This window comes from Scyliorhinus torazame, chromosome 5 (genome assembly GCF_047496885.1).
Source record: "Scyliorhinus torazame isolate Kashiwa2021f chromosome 5, sScyTor2.1, whole genome shotgun sequence".
Classification (NCBI taxonomy): Eukaryota; Metazoa; Chordata; class Chondrichthyes; order Carcharhiniformes; family Scyliorhinidae; genus Scyliorhinus; species Scyliorhinus torazame.
In genome coordinates, this window is record NC_092711.1 from 80,390,438 (window position 1) to 80,411,702 (window position 21,265).

General features: G+C 49.1%; 1 protein-coding gene across 3 annotated transcripts; it reads left to right on the forward strand.

Annotated features, from left to right (window-relative positions):
• Nucleotides 1–26: 26 nt before the first annotated feature.
• Nucleotides 27–11,444, forward strand: LOC140418601 (uncharacterized). Of its 3 annotated transcripts, none has more exons than XM_072502128.1 (2): nucleotides 27–211; nucleotides 7,345–11,444. In XM_072502128.1, the coding sequence occupies exon 2, from the start codon at nucleotides 7,854–7,856 to the stop codon at nucleotides 8,907–8,909; it is 1,056 nt and encodes a 351-aa protein (XP_072358229.1). In that variant the 5' UTR covers nucleotides 27–211; nucleotides 7,345–7,853; the 3' UTR covers nucleotides 8,910–11,444. The 3 variants fall into 3 exon arrangements, with proteins under 3 accessions (XP_072358229.1, XP_072358230.1, XP_072358231.1); XM_072502129.1 differs by having other exon boundaries at nucleotides 27–152; XM_072502130.1 differs by having other exon boundaries at nucleotides 27–104.
• The last annotated feature ends 9,821 nt before the right edge of the window (nucleotides 11,445–21,265 follow it).

Below are 21,265 nucleotides of genomic sequence, written 5' to 3' on the forward strand. Positions count from 1 at the left end.
AGCGCATGCGTCCTGCTTCCCCAAGATGGCGGCTGTGAACCAGGGCCTGGTCCCGGGAGAGAGCTGACCGGCGGTGATGTGACCTGAGGATCACCGCACCTCAGGCAAGGGGCCAGGTTGGGAAGGCGGTGCCTTCAGGAATAACTGGGAAGGTGATGTTTGGTCAGTTGCTGCAGTCTGTGTAGTGAAGGTGCTGTCACAGTGGTGTGAGGTGAGGAAGTACAGGATTATCGCCCAGCAATGATGAATTAAGGGGAATGTAAATCCAGCTCAGGCTGCTTTCAGATTGGAAAGGGAGCTAAGGTGTGTCCTCAGAGCTGGTGAATGTTGTGGCTTTGGCAGTTTCTCTATAAAGTCATTCCCTCCCTCCTTCTACCACCTCTATCTTTACAGTCATAGTGTCTTTCAGCACGGAAAGAGGCCCTTCGACCCATTCATAATCTTTATTATTAGTGTCACAAGTAGGCTTACATGAACACTGCAATGAAGTTACTATAAAAATCCCCTCGTCGCCAGACTGCGGCGCCTGTTCGAGTACACAGAGTGAGAATTCAGAATGTCCAATTCACCTAACAAGCTCGTCTTTTGGGACTTGTGGGAGGAAACCTGAGCACCCGGAGGAAACCCACGCAGACACGGGGAGAACGTGCAGACTCTGCACAGACAGTGAACCAAGCTCGGAATCAAACCCATGTGCCTGGTGCTGTGAAGCAATAGTGCTAACCACTATGCGACCGTGCCGCCCATAAGATTATTAAATTACTAGCTCTGGATGAATTGAGTCCCAGGATGCTGTGGGAGGAGATTGCTGGGGCTCTGACCCAAAGGTTTAATCCCTCTCTGGCCACGGGGGTGTTGCCAGGGGACTTGAGAACAGCTAATGTGGTCCTACTATTTAAGAAAGATTGTAGAATGGGTGGCATGTGGTGCAGTCAATAGCACTGGGACTGTGGCGCTGAGGACCCAGGTTAGAATCCCGGCTCTGGGTCACTGTCTGTGGAGTTTGCACATTCTCCCCATGTCTGTGTGGGTTTCACCCCCACAACATAAAAATGTGCAGGTTAGGTGGATTGGCCATGCTAAATTGGCCGTTAATTTGGAAAAAAATAATTGGGTACTCTAAATTTAAAAAAAAAAAGAAAGGTTGTAGAGATAAGCCAGGGAACTGCAGACTAGTGAGTTTCATGTCAGTGGCAGGGAAACTATTGGAGAAAATTCTGATGCACTCTTATCTCCACTTGGAGAGGTTTGATCAGGAATAGTCAGCATGACACTATCAGAGGTCATGCCTAACAAATTTGATTGAATTTTTTGAGCATGTGACCAGGTGTGTGGATGTGGGCAGTGCAGTTGATGTAGTTTACATGGATTTCAATAAAGCATTTGACAAGATCCCACATGGGAGACTTGCGAATGACTCAAAGATTGGCCGGGTGGTTAACAGTGAGGTTGAGTGTCTTGGGTAACAGGAAGATATAGACGGGATGGTCAAATGGGCAGAAAAGTGGCAAAATGGATTTAGAATCATAGAATTTACAGTACAGAAGGAGGCCATTCGGCCCATCAAGTCTGCACCGGCTCTTGGAAAGAGCACCCTACCCAGGCCCACATCTCTACCCTATCCCCATAACCCAGTAACCCCACCCAACACTAAGGGCAATTTTGGACACTGAGGGCAATTTAGCATGGCCTATCCACCTAACCTGCACATCTTTGGATTGTGGGAGGAAACCGGAACACCCGAAGGAAACCCACGCGCACACGGGGAGAACGTGCAGACTCTGCACAGACAGTGACCCAAGCTGGGAATCGAACCTGGGACTCTCGCACTGTGAAGCAATTGTGCTAACCACTATGCTACCGTGCTGCCCCTATTTGAAACCTTAACAGTGAGGTGACACACTTTGGAAGGCGTAATGTGACAAGGAAGTATTCAATGAACAGCATGGCACTGGGAAGTTCTGAGCAACAAAGGGACCTTGGCGTGTTTGTCCAGAGATCTCTGAACGTGGAAGGGCAGGTTAATAGGGTGGTGAAAAAGGCATATGGGACATTACTGTGAGCATTTCTGCTCGTCACATTATAGGAAGGATGTGATTGGAGACAGTGCAGAGGAGGTTGCATGGGATGGAACATTTAAATTATGAAGAGAGGTTGGATGAACAAACAAAGAGCACAGAAACATTCAGCACAGGAACAGGCTATTCGGCCTTCCCAAGGATGCACCGACCATGCTGCCCATCTAACCTAAAACCTTCTACTCTTCCGGGGTCCATATCCCTCTATTCCTAACCTATTCATGTATTTGTCAAGACGTCCCTTAAATGTCACTATCATACCTGCTTCCACCAGCACCTCTGGCAAGTGAGTTCCAGGCATCCACTACCCTCTGTGTAAAAACAACTTCCCTCATGCATCTCCTCTGAACTTTGCCCCTCACACCTTAAACCTGTGTCTCCCAGTAATTGACTCTTCCACCCTGGAAAAATGTTTCTGACTACCTTCTCTGTCCATGCTCCTCATAATTTTGTAGACTTCTTTCAGGTCGCCCCTCAATCTCCGTCATTCCAGTAAGAACAAACCAAGTTTCTCCGACCTATCCTTGTAGCTAATGCGCTCCATACCAGGCAACATCCTTGGAAATCTTTTCTGTATCCTCTCCAAAGCCTCCACATCTTTCTGGTTGTGTGGCGACCAGAATTGAACACTATATTCCAAGTGTGGCCTAATAAAAGTTCTATAAATCTGCAACATGACTAGCCAATTTTGAAACTCAATTCCTCGGCCAAAGAAGGCAAGCATGCCGTATGTCTTCTTGACTACCTTCTCCACCTGCGATGCCACTTTCAGTGACCTGTGGACCTGTACACCTAGATCCCTCTGCCTGTCAATACTCTTAAGGGTTCTGCCATTTAGTGTATATTTCCCTCCTGTATTAGATCTTCCAAAATGCATTACCTCACATTTGGCTCCATGTGCCATATCTCTGCCCAAGTCTCCAACTGATCTATATCCTTCAGAATCCTCTGACAGTCCACATCGCGACCCGCAATTCCACCAACTTTGTGTCATCTGCAATCTTACTAATCAAAGCAATTACGTTTTCCTCCAAATCATTTATATATACTACAAACAGCACAGGTCCCAGCACTGATCCCTACTGAACACCACTAGTCATAGCCATCCATTCAGAAAAGCACCCTTCTGCTGCTACCCTCTGTCTTCTATGACCGAGCCAATGCTATACCTATCTTATCAGCTCTTCTCAAATCCTGTGTGACTTCACCTTCTGTACTGCCAAGGGGCTTACTACCTTCGTCAATCATCTCTGTCACTTCCTCGAAAAACCCGATCAAGTTAGTGAGACACGACCTCCCCTTCACAAACCATGCTGCCTCTCGCTAATACGTCCACTTGCTTTGAAATGGGCGCAAATCCTGTCTTGAAGAATCCTCTCCAATAATTTCCCTACCACTGATGTAAAGTTCACCAGCTTGTAGTTTCCTGGATTATCCTGTATTTTCCTTTCAATTTTCTGAGTTATCCTATAGGCTTGGGTTTTTTCCATTGGAGCCGAGAAGACTGGTGGAGGGGGGGGGGGGGGTGGAGGGGGGGGTGCTGATTGAGGTGTACAAGATTATTAGGAGCTTGGACAGGATGGATAGGGAGCAGCTGTTCCCCTCAGTTGAAGGTGTCACAAGGGGATGCAAGCTCATGGTGAGGGGCAGGTGGTTTAAAGGGTCTTGAGGAAAAACCTTTTTACCCAGAGGATGGTGACGGTTTGGAACGCACTGCTTGGGAGGGTGGTAGAGGTGGGTTATAAAGTACCTGGGTTAACACTTGGCAGGTCATAACATTCAAGGCTATGGGCCAAGTGCTGGCAAATGGAATCAGGTCGGTCAGGTGTTTTGCGAGTGTCGGTGCAGACTCAATGGGAGGAAGGGCCTCTTTACTGTTGCTGATGATACAAAGTTAGATGGCATGATGGACAGCCTAGATGATGGCATAAAATTGCTAGGTGAATGGGCAAAATTGTGGCAAATGGAATTCCATGTAATCGAGTGTGAGGTTATCTGTTTTGAACCAAAAAAGAATAGAACAGAGGGCTTTCTAAATGGAAAGAGGTTAAGTTCAGTGGATGGCAAAGAGTCTGGAGGGTTCAGGTGCATAGATCCCTAAACTGCCAGGAACAAGTGCAGAAAATAATCAGAAAGGCGAATGGAATGCTGGCATTTACATAGAATCAGAGAATATACAGAGCAGAAGGAGGCCATTCGGACCATCGAGTCTGCACCGGCCCTTGGAAAGAGCACCCTGCCTAAGCCGACACCTCCATCCTATCCCCACCTAACCTTTTGGATACTAAGGGGTAATTTAGCATGGCCAATCCAGCTAACCTGCCCGTCTTTGGACAGTGGGAGGAAACCGGAGCACCCGGAGGAAACCCATGCAGACACGGGGAGAAAGACACAAGAGAGTCACCCGAGGCCGGAATTGAACCTGGGACCCTGGAGTTGTGAGGCAGCAGTGCTAACCACTGTGCAACCATGCCGCCCATCTGCAGGATTGGAATATAAAGACACCGAGGTTGTGCTGCAGCTATACAAGACCCCACTTGGACACCGCACCTTAGGAAGGATATTTTGGCCTTGGAGAGAGTGCAACACAGGTTTACTAAGATGATATGCCAAGACACATGGAATACAGGGGTTAAATTTTGAGGAGAGATTACACAAATTAGGCCTGTTTTTGCTAGAATTGAGAAGATTAAGGTGTGATCTGATTGAAGTATTTAAGATATTAACAGGGAAAGACAGGGGCGATGAAGATAAACTATTTATACTGGTTGGAGATTCTAAAACTGGGATCATTGTCTAAAAATCAGGGCTCGACCGTTCAGGAGAGATGTTGGGAAGAACGTCTTCACACTCAGGGTGGGAGAGGTTTGGAACTCTCTCCCACAAACAGCAGGTGAAGCTGGATCAGTTGTTAAGTTTAAATCTGAGGTAGAGTTTTGTTAAGCAAAGATATTCAGGGATATGGAGTTGGGTCACAGACCAGCCATGATCTCACTAAATGGCAGGACAGACTCGAGGGGCTAAATGGCCTACTCCTGTCCCTATGTGTATTTCTGTAATTCTGAAATTCAGACAACACCATGACAGGGTAAGAATCCGGATTAGAACCTGAGTTTGTCCGAGCTGCAAACCATCCCTCCAGATCCTGGCCCTTCATGGAATTAATGAAGGCCAAGGCAATAGTTGGATTATTGAACGACTTGATGGAGTTGTTGGATATCATTTTTCGGGTTGCAGGATAAAGCCTGAAGTAATTCACTCCCCACAGGCTGGAGCTGTCTTTGAACTTCATCGAAGCCTCGTCGCTTCGTTTGTGTTGCTGCCGAAAAGGCCTGGAAGAAGTAAATCCTCACTCTTTCCTGGAGCCAGATGCCACCTCGCCGTTCCCTCTCCAGGACATTCTCACAAGTTGTGGAAGTGAATGATTACAGGCCTGGGATGAAAACTATCCCTCAGCCTCAAAGACCGATGCACCCTTTCTAATTTGAAATGCGCAGGCTTCCCATCCAGCTTGAGAAAACGTGGCAGTCGGTCCTCGCAGAACCTCACGGGAGCCTTAACCTCCACACTGAATGGACAGAAAAAAACATCATTTATGGGCAGCACGGTAGCACAGTGGTTAGCACAGTTGCTTCACAGCTCCAGGGTCCCAGGTTTGATTCCCGGCTTGGATCACTGTCTGTGCGGAGTCTGCACATTCTCCCCGTGTCAGCGTGGGTTTCCTCCGGTTTCCTCCCGCAGTCCAAAGATGTGCAGGTTAGGTATCCACCTAGGTGGCCACGATAAATTGCCCTTAGTGTACAAATGAAAGGTTAGGTGGGGTTACTGGGTTACCGGGATAGGGGGGGGGGGGAGGTATGGGCCTGACTGGGGTGTTGTTTTTAAGGCGCAGACTCGATGGGCCGATTGGCCTCCTTCTGCACTCTAAATTCTATGATGACCATCTGACAGGCCAATGACTCAGATGTTCTTTCTCTGACCTTCAGTTCTCCAAGTTCTCCAGGACCTCCGCCAGCCACTCGGCTGGTTTTCAAAGGATTGAATTCTTGCCTCCGTCAAGGAGGCATCTTGCTGAACGTTCAGGATTCTCTCCTCCGGATCATCGAGCCTCTTCATGGCGTTTTGCAGGTGGTCCTCATGAGCTCACAGATATTGAGTCAGCGCACTCCGCCTCTGGTCAATAACACGGATAATGTTGACAGTTATAATTTTTGCCGCCTCCCAGAGAGCCCCAGAGAGAGTGTGGTCGAGAGTCCTCCTGAGGGTCAGGCCGCCATGTTGAAAAGGCGGCTCCATTCCCGCTGAATCCACCTGAGCTGTTTTATTCATGATTTCTTCACTTTTTCCAGCATAATCCTACCAGACCGAACCCTGAAGTCTTCCAGGGACATGATAACAAATATGAATTCAAGGATTAGGTAGATGAGTGCCAGGCAATCAGGATAAGTGTCAGATTATAAGTTAGTGGCACCAGAACCTGCGGAAAAGCAGCTACTCCCAAACCCGTATCACATGCCTGACACCTCCCCACCCCCAGACAGATTTCTGATTGATGAGGATGGCGAGTGTTATGCGGAACTGGCAGGTAAATGGACAGAAAGCTGAGATGAAAAATGAAAATGAAAATCGCTTATTGTCACAAGTAGGCTTCAATGAAGTTACTGTGAAAAGCCCCTAGTCGCCACATTCCGGCACCTGTTCGGGGAGGCTGGTACGGGAATCGAACCATGCTGCTGGCCTGCCTTGGTCTGCTTTAAAAGCCAGCGATTTAGCCCAGTGTGCTAAACCAGCCCCTTTACTCAACGATGTGGTGAAGATTTGGAATTCTCTACCCCCAAGGATTCTGGAGCCTCAGTAATCCAAGTATTTTCAAGACACAGATTGAGAGGTTTCTGGATATTGTAGACGTCGAAGGATATGGGGGATAGTGTCGGAAAACGGTGCTGAGGTAGATCTGCCAATGATCCCATTGGATGGTTCAGGTTCGATGGGCCGAATGGCCGACTGCAGCTAAAACTGTTGTGATCTCCTGGACAGGAAGCTGTGAGCATGGATCTGTCAATCAGCCTGAATCAGCACCTTCAGGAGAATTAGGAGGGTCAATATGAGATACAGCAGAGTGAGAATGGAGGGAGTGTGTGGGATGGAGAGTTACAGCTTTCGGGGAATAAGAGAGAGGAAAAAATGTGCCATAGAAACTAGAATTGTCTGTTCTGAGTTTCTATCCTGTACTGACAGTGACAAATTTTGTAAATTGTTTTTACAGGATATTAGACGAGGAAGAATTACAGACAGAAATCTCAAATGTCACGTCTCGATCTGACAGTTACTCCCTTCCTTGGAACCTGGATATCATCGGCCTTTGAATCTAGGAGAAATGTTTCCCTGAACTGTCAGCTAAATATTTCAACCATCAGTGTGACTGGAAAAGCACCGAGACCCACACAACACACACCCGAGTGAGAGTGTTCCAGTGAACTGACTGTGGAAACATCAGTGTGACTGGAAAAGCACCGAGACCCACACAACACACACCCGAGTGAGAGTGTTCCAGTGAACTGACTGTGGAAGGATCAGTGTGACTGGAAAAGCACCGAGACCCACACAACACACACTCGAGTGAGAGTTCCAGTGAACTGATTGTGGAAAGAGCTTTAACCAGTTACACAGCCTGAAAAACATCACAATATTCAGAGCGGGGAGGAACCGTACCTGTGTTGTGGACGAGGCTTCCACTGATTGTTCAGCCTGGAGAGATGTGAGGAGACCCAAAACATGGAGAAACCGTGGAAATGTGGGGACTGTGGGAAGGGATACAGATTCCCATCTGAGCTGGAGGTTCATCGACGCAATCACACTGGGGAGAGGCCGTTCACTTGCTCAAAGTGTGGGAAGGGATTTACTCAGTTATCCACCCTGCAGAAACACCAGCGAGTTCACACTGGGGAGAGGCCATTCACTTGCTCAAAGTGTGGGAAGGGATTTACTCAGTTATCCACCCTGCGGACACACCAGCGAGTTCACACTGGGGAGAGACCATTCACCTGCTCTCAGTGTGGGAAAGGATTTGCACATTTATCCACCCTGCAGAAACACCAGCGAGTTCACACAGGGGAGCGGCCATTCACCTGCTCTCAGTGTGGGAAAGGATTTACTCAGTTATCCACCCTGGAGACACACCAGCGAGTTCACACTGGGGAGAGGCCATTCGCCTGCTCACAGTGTGGGAAAGGATTTACTCGGTTATCTACCCTGCGGACACACCAGCGAGTTCACACTGGCCAGAGGCCATTCACCTGCTCTCAGAGTGGGAAAGGATTTACTCGGTTATCTACCCTGCGGACACACCAGCGAGTTCACACTGGCCAGAGGCCATTCACCTGCTCTCAGTGTGGGAAAGGATTTGCACATTTATCCACCCTGCAGAATCACCAGCGAGTTCACACTGGGGAGAGGCCATTCACCTGCTCTCGGTGTGGGAAGGGATTCACTCAGTTATCCGCCCTGCGGACACACCAGCGAGTTCACACTGGGGAGAGGCCATTCACCTGCTCTCGGTGTGGGAAGGGATTCACTCAGTTATCCACCCTGCGGACACACAAGCGAGTTCACACTGGAGAGAGGCCGTTCACCTGCTCTCCGTGTGGGAAGGGATTTACTCAGTTATCTCACCTGCGGACACACCAGCGAGTTCACTCTGGGGAGAGGCCATTCACCTGCTCTCAGTGTGGGAAGGGATTCTCTTGGTTATCTCACCTGCAGACACACCAGCGAGTTCACATTGGGGAGAGGCCGTCCACCTCTCAATGTGAGACGGGATTGCATGTTTAATCGCACCTGCAGTGACACCGACAATTTCACAATCGATTACAGGGGTTGGATTCTGCTGTTGTTGTTTCTGCTCTACATCCAGGACTGCATTTTGTTCATTCTGACAGGTGGTCAGTGAGGGTGGTCGGAGGGTGATGGAAACCAACTATTTTCTAACATACCTGATAGGTAAAAGAAGGCTATTTAGTATAAATATTAAGCCCCAGTTTTAATACCCATTTTAAAGTAAGGATTTCAGCACTCATAATCTCAGGTCATCTCAAAACACATAGCTTCAACTAGCTTCAACAGAGACACAAAACAGCCTGACTTATGCATAATTTCATTGTAGATTAAAACAGCACGTTTACTGAGCTGAGAGGAGAAAGCCATTGTTCTAACAAATACATGTTCAAGACAGTGTGGCATTAAAACACAAGCTGTACCAGTTATCACTCCAAGGACAGGGCAGGCACCATAGCAACATTAAGGCGCTATTGTCCACAATGTGGATAATAGCGAAGTCAGCAGAAGTCCAGTTTGAACTGGACTTGATAATAACCATAGAATCGCATTCCATAACATACACAAATATTCAGACATGAAACATTTAGAACGAATGATGCACATTGAGGATTGACAGCTAACCGTCAAATCAAATACATTTGATTTTAATCCAAACCAATTAGAATGACATAGAGGTGCAGATAGATGGCTAAAGGCTGATATGATTTCCTATAACCGTGATGGTCCGTGCGGCCATCTTTATTCATGAATCATCTATACTTTGACCTAAACTATTCGCTGTCTCTATTTTTCATACTTTCACCTTTCCAGTCTAACTCTTGAAGTAAATGCAAGCTGGTTTGCCGTAAGCAAGAAACCATTTATGTATTATTTTGAAAGTTAAATTCTGTACAAGTTGCTTCTCTTTAAGTCCTTTTGCTAGCCGGACTTATCAGAGAATAAGATTTAAGTGACTCCTAATTGTAATCAAATAGAGGCAATAAAAGATTCTTATTTGCATCCGAGAGGTTTTAACTCAAATTTCTACTGAGTTTTAGTGTCGCAAGCTCCTCACTAAATCCTCATAGTAGATCTCTACAGAGGGTTTCTTTCTGCTGCACTGGCTGGTCTCACCACTTTGCCTGCAGTGGGCTGTTGATCTTTGAGCCTTGTTGCTAATACCTGGCATCAAATTGCACAAGGATCACACAGTGAAAGGATGTTTGGAAGTTTGAAGATATTTAGTTTCCATTTCTGTTTCAAACCCCCCAAAGCGTGCCACGTTGCCATGGAGATGGGCCCTGGTGGTTACATGGTTCCTTTGTTTAAGTTATCTGGATGTCCCTCACAAGGAAAGTATCAGAGTGTGAGGGGCAAGTTGTCTGAGGTGGACTGGGAAACTGATTGGTACAGGGAATACCTCATGTTTAAGGAATTATTACATCTTTATCAGAGGGTCGGTTAGCTCAGTTGGCAGGACGGCTGGTTCATGATGCAGAGCAAGGCCAGCAGTGAGGATTCAACTCTCATACTGGCTGAGTTTATTCATGAAGGCCCCGCCTTCTCAACCAGGCCCCTCGCCTGAGGTGTGCTGACCCTCAGGTTAAATCACCACCAGTCAGCTCTCTCTCTGTCAAAGGGGAGCAGCCTATGGTCCTCTGGGATTTTTGTGACTTTTACTTTGCATATATACAACCAATATAGATTCCTTTAAGGAACAAAAATCCAACAGGAAAAGTGATGCAACCTCAGCTAACATGAAAAGTTAAAAGATTCCATTAGATCGATTGGAATTCAGCAAAGGAGGACCAAGAAACTGATGAGAGCAAACTGGGGAGAAACATAAAAAACAACTGGAAAAGCTTCTACAGGAATGTGACAAGGAAAAGATTAGCAAAGACCAATGTGGGTCCATTCCAGGCAGAGACAGGAGAGTTTGTAATGGGGAGTAAGGAAATGGCAGAGAAACTAAACAATGTGTGTCTGTCTTCACAGAGGAAGGTACAGAAATTGTCCCCAAAACACCAGAGAACCAAGGGACTGGCAGAGATTAGTATTGGTGGAAAAGTCATACTGGAGAAATTAATGGGATTGAAAGTGAATAAATCCCCAAAAGCTGATGATCTACATCCCAGAGTGTTGAACGAGGTGGCTGCAGGGATCTTTATTCCTCATTCTAAATTCTCCTGACTCTATCTGTAATGGACAAACATTTGTCTGAGCTAAACGTTTCCTTTTTACGTAGCCACAGAAGCTTTTACAGTCCATTTTTATGTATTTTGCCAGTTCACATTCTATTCTATTCTCCCTTTTTTTCCTTGGTGTCTTGGTCGAAGAACGGAAGTAGATTCTCAGGAATGAATCATCATTTGGACAGGTTCTGAGACAATTAAGTTTCGACTTCCAGGACAGAGCAACTATACTCGTGGAGTGTGATTTTAGATTGCGTAAAAGGGCAAAGTTCTAGTTTATAGTTTAATGTGTAGGTTTCCGAGTTAAAGTAGCTTCTAGTTTGTTTGTTTGTTGTATTAAAAGTCATAAAACTTGGAAGTCCCGTCGTGTGATCCTTTAATTTATTGACTGGGAATTTGACTTTTTATAAGAAGTTGCTGACCTTTATGGGGGTCCTAATCCACAAGTTTTATCTTCCTATTTGAGCCTCGGGCACCTTTCAGTCTCTATTGCTCATGTCAATGACAGCCAGGTGATGGAGCTGAGGGCTGAATTTAGCTGAGAATAACGGGGCCTGCACCCCAGTTGGGGAACTGCCATGGGCATCGTTAATAGAGACAGGAAGGTGCTGGAGGACTGAGTGGGAATTGGACATCCAACTAATCAGGTTTCGGGGGCGGGGGGGGGGGCGGTGACAGGGCTGATGATGATGTGACCTCCAGGGTTCAGTGCCCCTGTGTCCAAAGCGGGGGTGGGGGGGGGGGGTCACGGGAACAGGGTACAGAGGAGCCGAAGGGAAATCATTTGGGACCAGAACATTGTGAACATCCTGTTTGGTTGTCATTGATCCTCAAGTAATTTTCTGTTAGGTTTTTTTTAACCATGTCCTGTTTCGTCAATAAACTTTTAACAGGAAAATATTTGAATTTGTTGGACTTTTCCTGATTAAATATGTTCACTTTCAGGAAAGTGGGTGAGAGAGGTTGACAGGCTCTTTAACAGAAAGTGAGTCCCTCTAAGGTAATTGGCAATGGAGCCAGAGGGGTAGAGGAGATTTGATTTTTCTTTTGATACAGTGTTTGAAAATGGCGTTCAGGGAATCAATCGTGATTGACTAATTTATCAAGATGCTTGAGGAAGTAACACGGGATGTCAATCAAGGGGTACCTGTAGATGTGCTTTATCTGGATTTCCAGAAGGGAATTCCAAAGGTGCCACATCAAAGGTTAATACACAAAATATGAACTCATGGTGTGGGATCAACATATCAGCATAGATAGAGGATTGGTTAGCGAACAGGAAGCAGCCAGTCGGTATAAATGGGTCATTTCTGGGTGGGTAAGATGTGACAAGTGGAATGTCACCAGGATCAGTGCTCGGAACCATTTACAATCTATATGAATGTGTTGGATGATGGGATTGAATGTCTGGTGGCTAAATTTTCTGATGACTCAAAGACAGGTCGGACAGTAATTTGTGACGTGGAATTAAGGACTCTGCAAAGGACTACAAATAGGTTAAGTGAGTGGGCAAAAAACTGACAGATGGAGCATAACTTGGGAAAATGTGAATTGTCTGCTTTGTCAGGAAGTATGAAATAAAACAATATTTATTTTTTAACTATACAGCGCAGTACAGGCCCTTCGGCCCACGATGTTGCACCGAAACAAAAGCCATCTAACCTACACTATGCCATTATCATCCATATGTTTATCCAATAAACTTTTAAATGCCCTCAATGTTGGCGAGTTCACTACTGTAGCAGGTAGGGCATTCCACGGCCTCACTACTCTTTGCGTAAAGAACCTACCTCTGACCTCTGTCCTATATCTATTACCCCTCAGTTTAAAGCTATGTCCCCTCGTGCCAGCCATATCCATCCGCGGGAGAAGGCTCTCACTGTCCACCCTATCCAACCCCCTGATCATTTTGTATGCCTCTATTAAGTCTCCTCTTAACCTTCTTCTCTCCAACGAAAACAACCTCAAGCCCATCAGCCTTTCCTCATCAGATTTTCCCTCCATACCAGGCAACATCCTGGTAAATCTCCTCTGCACCCTCTCCAAAGCCTCCACGTCCTTCCTATAATGCGGTGACCAGAACTGTACGCAATACTCCAAATGCGGCCGTACCAGACAGGTATCGACATTTAAATGGAGAGAGATTGCAGAACTTGAGTTCTGGGTTATGAAGTAAAAAAAAAACTCACCACTATTAGAATTCCCCCTGGACCAAAAAGGGTCAATCAGGCATTCTAAATGGTGAACAGGGATTCTCACTCCGACTCCTATGCAGACTTAGGTGGGTGTTATTCGGGTCAAACTAGTGTTTCAACTTATCCCCTGGTATAACCCATATCTTCATAGAAGATTTGATCTACTTCCCACTTAGTAGCTTCGATCCTGGGTCCCGCGTTGCTAAGTAAGTAAAGTAGACTTTGTAATAACCACTGTGGACGTCCGGTTGCGGCGATGCGGAGCTAAGCCGCACGTTTCGGCAGCTCCCACGACAATGGACTTTCGGGCTCTCCAGAGGAGCCCCAACGGAGCTTTCTTTTGAATCAATCCCGTGTGGGAAGGTGCAGTAAGGTCCCCCCTTACAATATATGGCAGAGATCAGCGGTGGAACGACGAGAAAAGAGGCCCTGGAGCAGAGACCAAAACGAGGGGAAAAAAGCAAGATGGTGGAGAGCGAGCAGCGTGGGGACCAGACCAGCAGGAGTTCCTCAAGCGATGTGTGGAGGAGCTGAAAAAGGAGGCGCTGGCGCCAATGCTGTTGGCGATTGAGGGGCTGAGGGAGACCCAGAAGACCCAGGCGGTAGAGCTTCTTGAGGTGAATGATGAAGTGAATACCAACGAGGACGAGATCCTGGGCCTGGCGGTAAAAATGGAGGCCCACGGGGCGGTGCACAGGAGGTGGGCCGAGAGAATTGAGGTCCTGGAGAACAGGTCGAGGAGGAAGAACCTCCGGATTCTGGGTCTTCCCGAAGGAGTGGAGGGAGCTGATGCCGGGGCATACGTGAGTATGATGCTCCATTCGCTGATGGGGGCGGAGGCCTCTCCGAGCCTCCTGGAGCTGGAAGGGGCCCTCCGGGTCCTGGTGAGGAGACCCAAGGCTGATAAGCCGCCAAGGGCGATAGTGGCAAGGTTCCATCGCTTCGCGGACAAAGAAAGTGTGCTGAGATGGGCCAAGAAGGGGCGGAGCAGTAGATGGGAGAACCCGGTGATCCGAGTTTACCAGGATTGGAGCGCGGAGGTGGCAAGGAGGAGAGCTGGCTTCAACCAGGCCATGGCGGTGCTGCATAAAAAAAGAGTCAGGTTCGGCCTGCGCGACTGTGGGTCACTTATCAGGACCGACACCATTATTTTGAAATGCCAGAAGAGCCTTGGACCTTTATTCAGACGGAAAAACTGGACTCGAACTGAGGGGATGTGGTTGCGGGGGGAGATGGGGTTGTAAATATGCGCAAAGAATACTTCATGGGTGGGATGATGGATGGGGATGTGGCTGGAGTTCTGGTTAAAATTCCTTTTTTCTTTTCTGTAGACGAGATGATGATGATGGGGAATGTGGGCGTCAGTGCTGGAGGGAGGTGAGACTCGGGGATGAGGGAACTGGGATAAGGGCCGCAACAGGAGCGGAGCCACAGGGGGCAGGGATGATTCAGGAAAGCGCAGGCTTTTTTCCGCGCCAAAAGCGGGGGGGGGGATGGAGGAAGGTAAGGAGGAGGAGAGACTCGCACACAGGGGAGATCAACGGGAAGGCGGGGGAAGCCGGGGTCAGCAGAAGTCAGCTGACTCACGGAAGTAATATGGGGGGAGCAAAAGAGCTAGATGTAGATCTAGTGGGGGGGGGGGGAGTGTTTTCTTTAGGGTTGCTGCTGCACTGTCCGAGGGGGAACTGAAAATGGAAGAGGTGGTCGGGACGGGGGTTCCCCGCCTGGGAGACTGGAGGATGCGGGAGGCGCGAGCACGGGACTGGCCTAAGATAGGTGATGGCTAGTGGGGGAGTGGGGGGGGGGGGGTAACCCCCCAATCCGGCTGATCACGTGGAATGTGAGAGGCCTAAATGGGCCGGTTAAGTGGGCCCGAGTGTTCGCGCACCTAAAGGGACTGAAGGCAGACGTGGTCATGCTTCAGGAGACACATCTGAAGGTGGCAGATCAGGTCAGGTTAAGGAAGAGATGGGTAGGACAGGTGTTCCATTCGGGGCTGGATGAGAAAAATAGAGGGGTGGCAATACTGGTTGGAAAGCGGGTGTCGTTTGAGGCCAAGAACATAGTAGCGGACAAGGGAGGCCGATACGTGATGGTGAGTGGTAGGTTGCAGGGGACGGAGGTGGTACTGGTGAATGTATATGCCCCGAACTGGGACGATGCTGGATTCATGAAACGGATGTTGGGGCGTATTCCAGACCTGGAGGTAGGGAGCTTGATAATGGGGGGGGGGGGGGGGGGGGGGGGATTTTAATACGGTGCTGGAGCCAGCATTACATCGATCTAGATCTAGGACGGGGTGCTTAGGGGGTTCATGGACCAGAAGGGGGGAGTAGATCCTTGGGGATTTGCCAGGCCTTTGGCCAGAGAATTTTCTTTTTTCTCCCACGTCCATAAGGCCTACTCCCGGAAAGATTTTTTTGTTCTGGGCAGGGCATTGATCCCGAAAGTGGAGGGAACGGAGTATTCGGCCAGAGCCATTTCAGACCATGCTCCGCATTGGGTGGAGCTAGAGCTGAGGGAGGAGAGGGACCAACGCCCGCTGTGGAGGTTGGATGTGGGACTGCTGGCAGACGAAGGAGGGTGCGGGGGTGTATCGAAAGGTATCTGGAGGCCAACGACAATGGGGAGGTGTAGGTGGGAGTAGTATGGGAGGCGCTGAAGGCGGTGGTCAGGGGAGAGTTTATCTCCATCAGGGCTCACAGGGTGAAGAGAGAGGGCAGGGAAAGGGAGAGGTTAGTGGGGGAGATTTTAAGGGTGGACAGGAGCTATGCAGAGGCTCCAGATGAGGGACTGCTCAGGGAGAGACGAAGTCTCCAAACAGAGTTTGACCTGTTGACCACAGGGAAGGCAGAGGCAGAGTGGAGGAAGGCACAGGGGGCGATATATGAATATGGGGAGAAGGCGAGTCGGATGCTGGCACATCAGCTCCGTAAGAGGATGGCAGCGAGGGAAATAGGTGGAATCAAAGATGGCAGGGGAACTACGGTGCGGAGTGCGGGGAAAGTGAATGAGGCGTTTAAGGCCTTTTACGAGGAGCTGTATAGGTCCCAGCCCCAGGGGGAAAAGAGGGGATGCGACGATTCTTGGACCAATTGAGGTTCCCAAGGGTGGAGGAGCAGGAGGTGGCTGGTTTGGGGGCGCCAATTGGGGTGGAGGAGCTGGTTAAAGGACTAGGGAGCATGCAGGCAGGGAAGGCCCTGGGGCCGGATGGGTTCCCGGTGGAGTTTTATAGGAAGTATGTAGACCTGTTAGCCCTGTTGCTGGTAAGGACCTTCAATGAAGCCAGGGAGGGGGGGACCCTGCCCCCGACAATGTCGGAGGCGACAATTTCTTTGATTTTGAAGCGGGATAAGGACCCACTGCAATGTGGGTCGTATAGACCGATCTCGCTCCTTAACGTACATGCTAAGTTGCTGGCAAAAAGGTTGGCCTTGAGGACTGTGTCCCAGGGGTGATTCACGAGGACCAGACAGGATTCGTAAAGGGTAGACAGTTAAACACTAATGTGCGAAGGCTCCTAAATGTGATAATGATGCCATCGGTGGAGGGAGAAGCGGAGATAGTGACAGCCATGGACGTGGAGAAGGCCTTTGATCGGGTAGAGTGGGAGTATCTCTGGGAAGTGTTGAGGAGGTTTGGGTTCGGGGGAGGGTTTATTAGTTGGGTTAAGCTCCTGTATAAAGCCGCGGTGATGAGTGTGGTCACGAACCAGCGGAGGTCGGAGTATTTCCGGCTGTATCGACGGACGAGGCAGGGGTGCCCCCTGTCCCCTCTGCTGTTCACATTAGCAATTGAACCTTTGGCCATGGCGTTAAGGGAGTCGGGGAAATGGAAGGGGGTGGTTCGAGGGGGAGAGGAACATCGAGTGTCGCTGTATGCAGACGACCTGTTGCTGTATGTGACGGATCCAGTGGAGGGGATGGTTGAGGTAATGCAGATCCTACGGGAGTTTGGAGACTTTTCGGGCTATAAGCTCAATGTGGGAAAGAGTGAGCTCTTTGTGATCCATCCAGGGAACCAGGGAAGAGGGATAGACGACCTACCGTTGAGGAGGACGGAAAGGAGCTTTCGATACTTGGGGATTCAGGTAGCTAGGAGCTGGAGGGCACTGCACAAACTTAATTTGACGCGGTTGGTGGAACAGATGGAGGAGGATTTTAAAAGGTGGGACATGTAGCCACTCTCGCTGGTGGGTAGGGTACAGTCGGTTAAAATGGTGGTCCTCCCGAGGTTTCTTTTTGCATTCCAATGCCTCCCAATTGTGATTACTAAGGCCTTTTTTAAGAGGGTAAGCAGGAGCATTACGGGATTTGTGTGGGCGAGCAAGACCCCGCGGGTAAGGAGGGGGTTCTTGGAGCATAGCAGAGATAGAGGAGGGTTGGCGTTGCTCAAATTGGGTGGTTATTATTGGGCAGCCAACGTGGCAATGATCCGTAAGTGGGTGATGGAGGGAGAGGGGGCGGCGTGGAAGAGGTTGGAGATGGCGTCCTGCAAAGGAATGAGCCTGGGGGCGCTGGTGATGGCACCGCTGCTGATCTCGCCGACAAGGTACACCACGAGCCCGGTGGTGGCGGCAACGCTAAAGATCTGGGGGCAGTGGAGACGACACAGGGGTGCGACGGGAGCCTCGGTGTGGTCCCCGATCAGAGACAACCATCGGTTTGTCCCAGGAAGGATGGACGGGGGGTTTCAGAGCTGGCATCGGGCAGGGATTAGAAGAATGGGGGACCTGTTCATTGACGGGACGTTTGCGAGCTTTGGGGCGCTGGAGGAGAAGTTTGGGTTACCCCCCGGGAAACGCTTTCAGGTAAATGCAAGTGAGGGCGTTTGTGAGGCGGCAGGTGAGGGAATTTCCCCTACTCCCGGCACGGGGGATTCAAGATAGGGTGATTTCGGGAGTATGGGTCGCAGAGGGCAAGGTGTCGGCGATATACCAGGAGATGAAAGAAGTGGGGGAGGCTTTGGTAGAGGAGCTGAAGGGTAAATGGGAGGAGGAGTTGGGGAGGGGCTATGGGCTGATGCCCTAAGTAGGGTTAATTCCTCTTCCTCGTGTGCCAGGCTTAGCCTGATACAATTTAAGGTAGTTCACAGAGCGCATATGACGGTGGCGAGGCTGAGTAGGTTCATAGAGGTGGAGGACAGATGCCGGAGGTGCTCAGGAAGTCCGGTGAACCATGTCCATATGTTTTGGTCATGCCCGGCACTGGAGGGGTTCTGGAGGGGAGTTGCGGGAACAGTATCTCAGGTGGTGAAAGTCCGGGTCAAGCCAAGCTGGGGGCTAGCACTATTTGGAGTAGTGGACGAGTCAGGAGTGCAGGAGGCGAAAGAGGCCGGCATTCTGGCTTTTGCATCCCTAGTAGCCCGGCGAAGGATCTTGCGATTGTGGAAGGAGGCGAAGCCCTCCAGCGTAGAGGCCTGGATAAATGATATGGCTGGGTTTATCAAGTTGGAAAGGATAAAGTTTGCCTTGAGAGGGTCTGCGCAGGGTTTCTACAGGCGGTGGCAACCGTTCCTAGACCATCTTGCGGATCTCTTTCTTTTCTTTGTTACGGGGGTGCGGGGGGTGGGGGGTGGGTTTGTTTGTAAGGTGGAAAATATTGTTGAAAAATTCTTAATAAAAATATATATTTTTTTTTTTAAAGTAATAACCACTGTTTCAGGTTACAACTTTTGAGTTAGTTTATTATTATTTTTTCTTTTAAAAGATAAAATCACTTTTTACAGAAAGGTAAAAAAGATCTTTTCTTTGGATCCTCCGGGTCAGTTGTTAGACCTTCAGGTCTGCCTTGGCAATCTTTCTTCTTTAACTTTTGGTTTTCTCCTGATGGATTTGCTGTGCTGCTCGGTTTCTGTGTTCTATCTGTTCCATGTACCGAGGGCAGCTGTGAGAGCTGACTCTGCTGGCTGCTGAATTATTAGGGTTTATGTAGCCCTTTGCGCAGCCTTAGTTTCTATATGACCTTTATTGAAATGTAACTGTCCCTTGCCGACTGTAGCTAATGCGAGCTCCCAGTCTTTGAACCATCTTATTCTGCTTGACAGGTAATGCATTTGTTTTTTGTTTAAAAAAATATTTTATTACGGTATTTGAAAATTGTTATAACAGGAACATAAACAATGACATTAACATGGTAAAATAAGCAATTCCCCCCCCCCCCCCCAGCCCAATCTTCACACACCTCAACCATACAACAACAATCCGTCAACCCCCCCCCCCCCCACCCAGGAATACTGCATCTGCTGACATTTTAATTTTCCCCGAGAAAGTCGCTGAACGGCTGCCACTTCCGGGAGAACCCTAACATTGACCTTCTTAAGGAAAACTTTATTTTCTCGAGACTGAGAAACCCGTCCATGTCACTAACCCAGGTCTCTACACGCGGGAGCTTCGAGTCCCTCCACATTAACAAGATCCGTCTCTGGGCTACCAGGGAAGCAAAGGCCAAGACGTTGGCCTCTTTTGCCCCCTGAACCCCCGGATCTTCCAACACTCCACAGATCGCTATCTCCAGAATGGGCACCACCCGTGTTTTTCGCACCGTGGACATTGCCTTCGCAAAATCCTGCCAAAACCCTCTAAGCTTCGGGCATGCCCAAAACATGTGGACATGATTTGCTGGGCTTCCCGCGCACCTCGCACACCTATCCGCTACCTCGAAAAACTTACTCATCATAACCGCTGTCATATGTGCGCGGTGGACTACCTTAAATTGTATCAGGCTAAGCCTGGCGCATGATGAGGAGGTATTAACCCTGCTTAGGGCATCCGCCCATAGTCCCACCTCCATCTCTCCTCCTAGCTCGCCCTTCCACTTTCCCTTAAGCTCCTCCACCGGAGTTTCCTCCGCCTCCAAAAGCTCCTGGTAAATATCCGATACCTTCCCCTCTCCCACCCAGGTACTGGAAACTACTCTGTCCTGTATCCCCCGTGGCGATAACAGCGGAAAGGCCGGCACCTGTTTTCTCAGGAAGTCTCACACCTGCAAATACCTAAAACCATTCCCTGCTGGAAATTTAAATGTATCCTCCAAAGCTTTCAAGCTGGGAAAGCTCCCGTCTATAAATAGATCCCCCATCCTTCCAATTGCTGCCCTCTGCCAACTCCGGAACCCGCCATCAAGCCTAACCGGTACAAACCTGTGGTTATTACAAATCGGGGTCCAAATCGATGCTCCCTCCACTTTCTTATATCTCCTCCATTGCCCCCAGATCCTCAGAGCTGCCACTACCACCGGACTTGTGGAGTATCGGGCCGGCGGGAATGGCAGAGGTACCGTTACCAATGCTCCCAAACTGGTGGCTTTGCATGACGCCGCATCCATCCGCACTCATGCCGACCCCTCCCCCACTACCCACTTCCTAATCATGGCAATATTAGCCGCCCAGTAGTAATTGCAGAAGTTCGGCAGCGCCAACCCACCCTCCCCCCGACTGTGTTCCAGCAACACTTTATTCACTCGCGGGGTTTTACTCACCCACACAAAGCCCTAAATAACCTTATTTACCCGCTTGAAAAAGGCCTTAGGGATGAAGGTGGAGAGGCACTGAAAGACAAACAGAAATCTGGGGAGGACCGTCAGTTTCATGGTCTGTACCCACCCCGCCAGGGATAGCGGGAGCATGTCCCATCTCTTAAAGTCCCCTTCCATTTGTTCTACCAACCGGGATAGGTTTAATTTGTGCAGTGTCTCCCATTTCCGGGCCACCTGGATTCCCAGATATCGAAAGCTCTTCCCTACCATTCTAAGCGGCAGCTCTCCCAGTCTCTTCTGTCCTCTTGCCTGGATCGCAAACAACTTGCTTTTCCCCATGTTCAATTTATACCCCCAAAAATTGCTAAATTCCCCTAAGATTTGCATTACTTTCCCCATCCCCTCCAACGGGTCCGAAATTTACAAGAGCAGGTCATCTGCGTAGAGCAAGACCCGGTGCCCCCCCCCCCCCCCCCCCCCGCCCTCCCGCCCTCCCGAACCAACCCTTT

Bases quoted from the DNA above. Each gene is read 5' to 3' on its own strand.
- LOC140418601 (XM_072502128.1), top strand. From the start codon at position 7,854: ATGGAGAAACCGTGGAAATGTGGGGACTGTGGGAAGGGATACAGATTC.